At 37.4% G+C, this 11,376-nt stretch overlaps 1 protein-coding gene across 1 annotated transcript; it reads left to right on the top strand.

The window, feature by feature from the left end:
- Positions 1 to 10,446: 10,446 nt before the first annotated feature.
- Positions 10,447 to 10,941, top strand: LOC140170953 (uncharacterized). The gene has a single exon (XM_072194147.1). It carries the CDS (start codon positions 10,447 to 10,449, stop codon positions 10,939 to 10,941), a length of 495 nt encoding a protein of 164 aa, XP_072050248.1.
- Positions 10,942 to 11,376: the final 435 nt, after the last annotated feature.

Below are 11,376 nucleotides of genomic sequence, written 5' to 3'. Positions count from 1 at the left end.
AAGCTACTTCAGCAACGCCAATATCAGCAGTAGATAAAAAGCTACTTCATTAATGCCAATATCAGCAGCAGATAGAAAGCTACTTCATCAACGCGAACAATCAGCAGTAGATAGAAAGTTACTTCATCAACGCCAATATCAGCAGAAGACAGAGAGCTACTTCATCAACGTCGATATCAGCAGCAGATAGTAAACTACTTCATCAACGCCAATATCAGCAGCAGATAAAAAGCTACTTCATTAATGCCAAAATCAGCAGCAGATAGAAAGCTACTTCATCAACGCCAATATCAGCAGTATGGATAAAAAGCTACTTCATCAACGCCAATATCAGCAGCAGGCATAAAACCACTTCATCAACACCAATAGCAGGAGTAGGTAGAAAGCTACTTCATCAACGCCACTATCAGCAGAAGATAGTAAGCTACTTCATCAACGCCAATATCAGCAGGAGATAAAAAGCTACTTCATTAATGCCAATATCAGCAGCAGATAGAAAGTTACTTCATCAACGCCGATATCAGCAGTAGATAGAAAGCTACTTCATCAATGCCAATACCAGCAGTATGGATAAAAAGCTACTTCATTGATGCCAATATCAGCAGAAGATAGAAAGCTACTTCATCAACGCCACAATCAGCAGCAGGCATAAAACCACGTCATCAACACCAATAGCAGGAGTAGGTAGAAAGCTACTTCATCAACGCCAATATCAGCAGTAGACAGAGAGCTACTTCATCAACGTCGATATCAGCAGCAGATAGTAAACTACTTCATCAACGCCAATATCAGCAGTAGATAAAAAGCTACTTCATTAATGCCACTATCAGCAGTAGACAGAGAGCTACTAAGTTCATCAACGCCGATATCAGCAGCAGATAGAAGGCTACTTCATTAATGCCAATATCAGCAGGAGATAAAAAGCTACTTCATTAATGCCAATATCTACAGAAGATAGAAAGCTACTTCTTCAACGCCACTATTAGTATTAGCAGTAGATATAAAGCTACTTTATTAACGCTAATATCAGCAGTATAGAATTACTAGAAAGCTACTTCATCGACGCCAATATCAGCCGAAAATAGAAAACCACTTCATCAACGCCAATTTCAGCATCAGATAGAAACCTACTTCATCAACGCCAATATCAGCAGAAGATAGAAAAAATTACTTCATCAACGCCAATATCAGCAGTATATTTATTTTATTTTATTTATTTTGTTATTTAACCTGGGGTGACCAATCAATGCACTGGCACTGTTCTCCCTTGGTTCCCAAGTGGAAACAAAGGCCATACATATATTAGTAATACACAATAAAAAAGAGGCCTATATCATAAGATTGAAAACTACTTAATCAATGAAACTGTTGAGCAGTAGGCCTAGTTAGAGAAACATCGGTTAACATTAGCATTACACCTGTTATGCCTAGGCCTATTATAGCCATTGCTCACGTTGATAGCTCTATCTATGCCTAAAATTTCCATCAAGAGAAAATAAGTAGGTTCCCTATATGCCTACATTACGGCAACGTGCTTTAACAAAAGGGTATAACACTGTGACGAAACAACGAAAATAACAATATAAAAACAGAAACTCACCACCAGACGTTTCGTCATCGTCTAACGAATTCCATCTCTGTGTGTCAATCTGACCAGAATTCCAGCAAGTGTGCAGATTTATTTTTCCATGCACTATAACCGCGCCGGTATCATGCGAAGTACCAGTACATTAGCTTACATTTCCCGTACCGTGTTTGAAATTATCGGCTGAACTTGATTGACTGTGATATCTTCCCGTTTTTATTTTAATATCTATTAATTAGTTTTATTATATTTGGTTATGGCAAATAATGACTTTTAACCTATATTTTATTGTTGGTTGTATGCCTAATCCTGTAGGTCTACATCGGCAGCTTATCACTCCCTCGCCCCAATCCATGCATGAAAGGTGGTGCACTGGTGGGGAATGTAAGCTGAGATTACATTAGGCCTACATGGTACTATACCTGTTGGTGTGTGTAGTGTTTTGTAACATGTAGGCCTAAAATTCCCCGACACTGCAGCCCGAGTGATTGACAATGGTAGAAACAATGGGATAGCAAGTAGGCCAAGGGCTTGATAATCAACGCCTACATTGGTCCCCAGGGGTCGGGAAATAACATAGGCCTTACCTAAATCACGAAATGTAATGGGTCCGAAAATTGCAAGCTCCACCATTTCCGCGGGATATGGTGGAGAGTACTTGAATAGGCCAATGTAGTTCGGCCTACATAATTTTTTTGACCGTCCACTACAAAACCAGGTGTAAAGTGGCAATTCTCAACTTTTAGATTTTGAATTAGTTACAAATTATAGGGCCTAATTTTTACATTTTTCACAAAAACTTGAAGCTTTAGGCCCTTAAAATGATAATAATTGCAGGTAGGCCTATAAATAGTAACTCAAATAATCAATAATCCTCTTGAAATCCATTTGTTTACTGTTGTTGAGTTTATTGCACCATAGCATAGGCACTGGCCGGGGGCACTGGCCCCGGCACAGGCAGAGCCGGGCATAGCCAGGTGGAGCGAGGGAGGGATTGCAGGGATTAAATGAGGACGGCATAAGAGTTCAATTTGGATTTGTATCCGGACCCTCACACTAAAATCCTGGTAACGGCACTGGGCACTGGCAACTTTACATCTGATTCGTGGTAGTTTACCGAGTTTAGGCCCATGCATCACCACCGGCCTAAGCTCACTGGGGCCACAAAATTATTTAACTACAAACAATTGTGAAAAAAGACTACTTACCTTTCAAACACGTCTTCTGCATGTTCCAACCTATGACGGGACAACATTATTTCCTCGACGACTTCGTGAAAATGCACAACATTTCAGCTAGCAACATTAAAACTCCTCCGGACATTTCTAGCAGCCGATTCAAACGACGACGAAGTTTGTGAAAACAGGTGAAAATTGCACCGCATCACTCCGTACCGTCTGCGCAATAATTTTGACTTGCATGAAAAAAAATCCAACGAGAAAACACCGTTAATGAAGAAAACAGATCCTTTCATATCATAAAACGCTGAAGTATTGATGTTATCAAACTTGTAAACATGCGGATTGCGTTTAAATTCCTTCGTCAAAAGAATCACATGCGGACTGATATGGAATGTATTTTGTTACGCCTATTGGAATGCGGCAGAACAGATAAACAGGTGCAAATCGTCTATCAAACATCAATCAGCTGATGATACTCGGAATACAATAAATAGGCATCCGTTAATATTGAGGGTGTGGGGATGAGTGGGATTGAGATGTGGGTATAGTATTAGCTAAAAAAACTTTTTTGTTTCCTGTATCGTGCATTTCGGTTTTTTGTTTTGTTTTGTTTTATTTTTTTATTTGAGAAATCCATTAGGCTAAAAATTGCAATTTACAACCAAAAATTATGACAATGGTTGTTAAAATTTTTTTACAAGCAATATGAAATATTTTAATATCATAATTATGAAACTCAATCTATACTTTTCCTAAAACTATCTAGTTTTTCACTTTTTTCACATCTCAACTTGACCTACTCTACTCTGATTTGACAATAAATACACGTAATTTGAGGCATAATTACTATCATCATGACTCTTCAAATAAATAAATAAAATTACAAACAGCATTTCGCATTTAAGTTCTCAGCTACAAGAAACGACGTTCGTTATTTTTGGTTATTTGTTTAATCTATATAACAAGTGCAAGTCCAAGTCAACGAGGTTTAAGAAAGTTCTCTCATTGTTAATTGTTGGTTATGCATACCTGTACAAAATACAATGCCTGGTAACCCACCACTTGAACATGATATAGCAATATAAGCAAACAAAGACCAGAGCTATTAAAAGTTCTATAGCCATCTAAGGTAGAAGCTTATTATCCACTTCAACAATAGGATTATTGATTAGTTTTTGACTATCGAAATGAGACGGGTGTCGGGCCAGCTTAAGTTACCGATGAATATGACCTTCGTACACATTTTACACCATAACTCAGAATACAATTTAGGGAATCTACGGCTCATTTGTGCTGCCGGGTCACATATAAAGAGTTTAGTTGCAAAAGCCCACATCCACTTTTTGACTTTTGGTGAAAAACAGCTTTTTTTTTTAATTGTGCAATTATTACTTATTCGATTTAATTTATTTTGGTTTTGAATAAAGTGTTGATGAATAGAAGCTAAAAGGAAAGATTTGGTAAAAATTCAAGCCTTCCTATTTATTTGATTATTTCTTTAGTTGCAAAAGCCCATACATCCACTTTTTGACTTTTGGTGAAAAACAGTGGGTTTTTTTAATTGTGCAATTAATTATTACTTATTCGATTTGATTCATTTTGGTTTTGAATAAAGTGTTGATGAATAGAAGCTAAAAGGAAAGATTTGGTAAAATTTCAAGCCTTCCTATTTATTTGATTATTTCTTTAGTTGCAAAAGCCCATACATCCACTTTTTGACTTTTGGTGAAAAACAGCTTTTTTTAAGGGGGTACTACACCCCTCGATAAATTTGTGTCTATTTTTGCGTTTTTCTCAAAAACTAATAACACAGTGGTAACAAAAGTTATGTATATTACAGGGGCAAGGAATCCAATTCGTTATTTATGATAAGAAATAAGGTACCGCTAGGATGTATCTCAGTTTCTATCATATATACCAGTGTTGGAGGACTCGGGACTCGGACTCGGACTCGAGTGCGGACTCGAGTCCTTTTTCAAGGACTCGGACTCGGACTTGGACTCGGAAGCTAAGGACTTGGACGCGGACTCGGACTCGGACCCCAAGGACTCGGGGACTCGGCTTCGAGTCCTCTTCGAGTCCGGCAAAATATGGTCTTTTTATCGTCTTTTATTTTCGTTCATTGTGAACTTCTTCTTATGCTTGATCAATGATCACATCACATGATTAATTTAAGTAATTTTACATGCAAATAAATTCAGTTTATAAATAAAAGTACAACTAAAAAGCAAGATTGCTTTCAGTTTTATCTTTAATTGGTTATTAATGGATTTTAATCATAATCGTTTGTTTTGTACGGAAAGTCCAATCTACGGAAAGCCCAATCGGACATGTAACAGCAATACAGCATGACTGCTTGGTTAGGCGCAAGTCTAGAATATAGGCCTACATGAATAATAATTTGTGGGCAAAATAGGGGCTTGATGAACTGAAATTTCAACATTTTTGTGGAGGTCTGTGAACTAAAATTGGGCCATATTATAGGCTTTAAAGCTAACAAATTCAAAATGTTTCCAAATTTGAGCTAAAGAGCTACAATTTTCAGAGTGTTGGGCTCAATGAACTGGAGCATGATGCAAACTGTGGGTCTCAAGGAACTGCCAGAGAGCATGAAAAAGGGACCCCTGACCGCCGCACGTAGCCTACCCGTACCACCGTTACATGTGAGTGATCCCTCCACTCCCGGAATAATACTGCATAGGCATACAGCCAGATCCAACACCCTTTCGTTTGGCACCTGAAGTTTGGTAGTGACGTCATATTTTGATTGTCATATTGCATCTTTTGCCTCTTTAAAACACAAGCCTAATAAGTTGGGGTGGGGGAGTCTGTGATTATACCCTGTTATGAGCATTTGGGGAAGGTAAAATTAGGGGCAAGATTTTTTGGCCGATCGAAAGGGAGGGTGGAAGCAATTTTTGGCAAGCAGATTTAGCTGAGAGGGGTGAACAAGCAATTTTGACACATTAGAAAACAGTACGGAAACGCTTACATATTATGCAAATTTGCCTGCTCGCTGCACTAGCAACATATATCCAAGGTTTGTAAATCGGTATCCACAAAAATAGCATGTGCAAAGGGGGTGCACATTTTTTTGGCAGGCCGGGAGTGGGGGGCAAGCAGGCCGAGAGGGGATGTAGTTCCCGTTCTCGGGTTGAGTACGAGAAGTTTTGAAGGTGTTTTTTTTTTAGATTTGAGGACGCTGAATAAAATGAGAGAGGTCTGACCCATCGAAAAATGTGGGGAACTCTCGCTAGAGGGCGTTTTTCAAAATGGCCGCCAAAATCCCTTAAAAAGCATCTCTTGCAATTTCACACCTCCCCGGGCTCCGCATAATTATTGCACAGCCCCAAAACTATACTAGGCATGCAAGGTGGGACTAACAAATTATGTATTTATAAGAAAATAATATAGAACTAAAATTCTGGTTAAATATAGGCCTACGTTGATAGAGTATTGGTCAAAACCCCAGGGCTTGAATTTGATACATAAGGACTCGGACTCGGACTCGAACATTGAGGACTCGGACTCGGACTCGGACTCGGACTCGGACATCAGAAATTGGCAAGGACTCGGACTCGGACTTGGACTCGGACACCAAGGACTCGGACTCGGACTCGGATGACGAGGACTCGACTAGTACAACACTGATATATACTGAACCGCTTGTCTTGAGTCACTGAACTTTCAGTGTAGTAATTGATTTCCTTGCCCCAATAATATAAGCTAATATACATAACTTTTGTTACCAGTGTGTTATTATTTTTTGAGAAAAATGCAAAAATAGTCCCAAATTTACCACAAGGGTGTAGTACCCCTTAATTGTGCAATTATTACTTATTCGATTTGATTCATTTTGGTTTTGAATAAAGTGTTGATGAATAGAAGCTAAATGAGAATAGGTTTGGTAAAATTTCAAGCCTTCCTATTTATTTGATTATTTCTTTTGTTGCAAAAGCCCATACACCCACTTTTTGACTTTTGGTGAAAAACGGCTTTTTTAAATTGTGCATTATTACTTTTTCGATTTGATTTTTCGGTTTTGAATAAAGTGTTGATGAACAGAAACTAAAAGAAAAGGTTTGGTAAAATTTCAAGCCTTCCTATTTATTTGATTATTTCTTTTATATCGCGCCTTTTGTGGATGTAAGGGCTTTTGCAACTAAATTTATTTACCCCTCTTCTAGAAACCACATTTGCAATCAAACTCGAGCCCATTTTTCATGCGGGTATTTTTTTTGGGGGGGGGGGGCTTTGGGGGCGCGAGCGGCGGAAGAAGAAGGGCGGCAAAAACATGGGCGGCAAAAACGAAGGGGCGGCAAAAAGAATTAGTAAAGAAAAAAGGGCAGAAAAATTTGAAAAAGTATAAAAATTTTTGAAAAAATGGTACCGTACTGTTACATCAAAATGTGTTGTTGTTTGTTTGTTTTGTTTTTTGGTTTTTTTGCTCTTCACTTTATCAAACCACCGAAAAAAAATTGGGTCAACCTTTTCGGGTTGTTGGGGAAGGGGCGGCAAAATTGAATTTTCTTCAACCCCCTGGGTAGGAGCGGCCACGGTACGCCACTGTTTTTGGGCACTATACTAAATGTAACTTGACTAATAATGCTTTCAAATTCAAAAAGAAAAATTATAATATCTCATTTACTTTTTATAAATTTTTAATTTAATTCGGCAAATTTCTTGACTATTTCCGAAGCTAATTTCAAACATAGTGACCCCAAAACAGTTTTTTTAATAGGTAAATAACATTCAGGGCTACTATTATAATACATCAAAACATTAAAACAAACTGTTTTATATTCATTTTTAAGTTCAGATTTCCGGAAATTCCCCAAGATTTCCCAAACGGGAAATATACGATATCTCCGGAGGGAAGGTGGTATGAAGGTCAAACAATCACCCAAATGTGTATTTTTACCCACACTATAATGTCATGCCAATAATTAAATTTCACCCAGAGGTGGATTTAAGAGCTTTGCAACTAAAGCTCGTCATACTTTTTTTATTGTAATTAAATATAAAAGAGTGAGTGAAAATTACTCTAAAAAGTGAAAATCACTCTTAAAAAATGGAAACTCTTTCAAAGTATGATATGACAGACATATAGAAAAGAGACATTATGCCAACTCTTTTTCGAATATAAATGTCCCTATTTTCATACTTTGAATAGTTTTCACTCGTTCAGGAGTGATTTTCACTCTTCACATTCTTTTGGAGAGTGAGTTTTTCACTCTTTTACATTAAGGGATCGGATAGCAACGTTTGCATGGAACTTTTTGTGGGACCTGAGAGCACATCAGACACACCATATTGCATTCTATGGGGATTGAGGAATGTCATTTTGATATCAAATAATTTTGATTTTTTTGAAATTCGCAATCTAGGCCTAATACAAATATGGTAAATTATTAAAAATGGATATTTTTGATATCTTATAAATCTAATGATGTGATCATTTGAATGGGGCTTCAACTTTGTCAATACTGCTGTTTTCTTGTTTTTGCCAAAATACCAAATGACAATTTGTCCTTCACCTATTTTTTTTTACACTTTCGCTGGGATCACTGAATGGGTCTTTAATACAACTTCCATTCAAATGATCACCAAGGCACTTCACCCAGGGGCGTAGCCAGCTTTCTTGGTCAGGGGGGGCAAAATAAAATTTTGGGGGCACAGACGAAAAAAATTGCAGTTGCATCATACAATACATAGAGACTGTATGTCTTTAATCTTCCCGAAAAGGGCCTTATTTGGATGATGTGCGCGCGTAGCGCGAAAAAAAGGTATTTTACACTATTTTCGCCATTATCTGGCTAAAAAGGGCTTTATTGTTACAATGTGCCCCGCTGGCTACGCTACTGACTTCACCACCACATCACACACAAAAAGAGACAATGTGAAATATTAAATATATTGCATAATCATTTTTATTAATCGGTACCCTGTTGTAACCATGGTAGCGTCCATTTTAATCAACATATTATGGTATCAAATTTTTACATTTCAGTAATTCTAGCATATACTAAACCTTTTGTAAACAGTGTTGTTTTGTATGATATGTTAGAACACTGTCAGCCTCCTAATTAATTGTTTAGTTGTCCTCGACCACCCTGTGGAAGATCATAGGTATTGGAGGAGGCGAGGTCAGTCAGTTGGATTTTCTAAATATCAAACTCAATCGGAATTGCCCATACGTCTAACTGTAAGGATGTCAGCATGTGTAACAATTCCAGCATGTGTAACAATTCAAATGAGAAAAGCCATTTGTAAAATTTTGCAATGCATATTTATAATGTACATTATTAAACATGTTATGCAAACTATCTCCCTGCTACGTAAACAGTGTCCAGAGTCACTCAGCTTAATGCAAAACTAGGTCCCAAGAACTTAAAAAAAATATATGTGCCCTTAAATTTGATAAATGTGGCAATTTATTAAATTAAATGGAAAGAGTAAAAAAACACATGAAAATGTTTTGTGTACGCTCAAGAAGTAGAGTTGGTCAGGTCGAGGACAACCAAATAATGTTTGGGTTTTTTCTTTCTTTCCTGTTCACACAAAACAAAAATCTGATGCCCTGACAATTTTGTGTTGTAACGACAAGGTTCCACTGTAATAGTATGTATAGACCACGTGACATCATTGTTTATCAACAAAAGCGAGGACTGGTCTATCGATATGCTTGAACGAACCGCTACACTGTTCAATGGCTTTCTTGTACTATATGAAATGTGGTGGGCGAACAGCCCATTAGTCAGAAGGGTCATTAGTCTCAAAAGGGTTCAAGTTAGGGTTAATTAAGGGCATGATAGGTTAAGGATAGGGACAAGGTTAGCATTAAGGACAGGTTCAGTTTTTAAGATCAGAGTCAGGGTTATCTTTGGGGTTAGGATTAGGGCTTACATAATTAATAAGTTAGGGTTAGGGTTAAGTTTAGGGTAAGAATTAGGGTTTATAACTAAGTTATTGGTATTTGAACTTAATGACCCTTCAGACTATTGACCTGAACCCTATAAAGTTCTCATTTGAAGTTAGTCTTGTCTCATCCCAAGTTAAGAGTAACGCCATGTTGGAACTCACAGTGGCAGCTTCGAATTGCACATGCTACCCTAATCCGGCGGGTGTATAAACACGCGTAGAAGAGCGACTTGTCCATACGCTGGTGACGCGCAATTGCGTAAACGCACAAATCCAAATCTGAAATCCACCATGGCATTACTCTCAATTTGTGACGAGACGCACTAGAGGTGCTGTAGGATAGAATCTCCTCCCTCCCTAAAAGACAATCCATGCCTGTGTGCAGAATTTAAACCATTGCAAAACTGATTTAAATATACTGTAAAAGTCAATATTTTTGCGAGAAGGTATTTTCGCGATTTTGAAGATTTTGTCAATTGTACGAGAATTAAATTTTGCGGTTTTGATATTGATACAATAGAAACCTAATGCAAAAGGTTATTTTCGCGAGTTTTTATTTTCGCGATTTTATGTCCACTCGCAAAATTCGCGAAAATAAAAACCTCGTGAAAATTTCTACTTTTACAGTAATACTTGAAACAAATTCATCAGGATTGTGAAGTAAACTAAAGTTTTTGATTATGTAGTCAAATCCAATGAAATTCTACTCACTTAGACAGTTTCGTCTTCCTGGTCAAAAAGTATGGTATCAGCACGGCCATGAAGCCCCACAACACCCTCAAGAGATTGCTTGTGCATCCTAAGGACAAGATCGACTCCTCACAATCCTGCGACTGTGTATACGAAATCCCTTGCCAAACTTGTAATAAATCATATATCGGCGAGACAGGGAGAAAATTCCAAACAAGACTGAATGAACACAGAAAAGACACTGAAAAAATCAAAGATGTTAAATATACCAGAGCAAAAAGAAAAGAATCCATCACTGAACAGCATAAGTCGGCCATCACCGACCATGTAGCACAGGAGAACCACGTCATTGACTGGGAGGGGGCAAAGATTCTCGAAAAGGACTCAAATAAACACACAAGATGGATACTGCGAGGCATTATGGATCAGAAAGAGGGGCAGGAGACGCTAAATCGCGATGAAGGTGTATATTCTCTAAATCACATATATGATCCACTACTAAGAACTGTGCACCCTAGGGATGAGAAGTCTCGCGGGAAAACCAGTGGATCATCGCATTACTGAAGAAGTCTTCCGACCAGGAAGACGAAACTGTCTAAGTGAGTAGAATTTCATTGGATTTGACTACATAATCAAAAACTTTAGTTTACAGTAATACATTTACAAAATAATTTAACAATATAAAGCCACCATGGAAAGCTATTTTTCTGCATTTACATTTTATAATCATTTACTACATTGTAGGTGGAATGTGCATTACAATATTTGCATTTTTATTACTGGTACTGTAATTTATTACTAACATGACATAAAGTTGTTCAGTTGGAATTTATTACACAAAATATATAAAAAATGATATACTTTAACTAAAACATATAATTTATAGTTATACTTTACAATGAGTGAAATTTTCACTTTGAGTGTTTGATTGAAGACGTAACAGATTTTAATATTGCATAATGATGAAATTTTCAAAAACATTTATTGGCCTTTTAAAAG

The sequence above is a fragment of the Amphiura filiformis genome, chromosome 15 (assembly GCF_039555335.1).
Source record: "Amphiura filiformis chromosome 15, Afil_fr2py, whole genome shotgun sequence".
NCBI lineage: Eukaryota > Metazoa > Echinodermata > Ophiuroidea > Amphilepidida > Amphiuridae > Amphiura > Amphiura filiformis.
This window is presented reverse-complemented; position numbering and strand designations above follow the sequence as displayed.

Coding starts and splice junctions, on each gene's coding strand:
- LOC140170953 (XM_072194147.1), top strand. CDS start 10,447: ATGAAGCCCCACAACACCCTCAAGAGATTGCTTGTGCATCCTAAGGAC.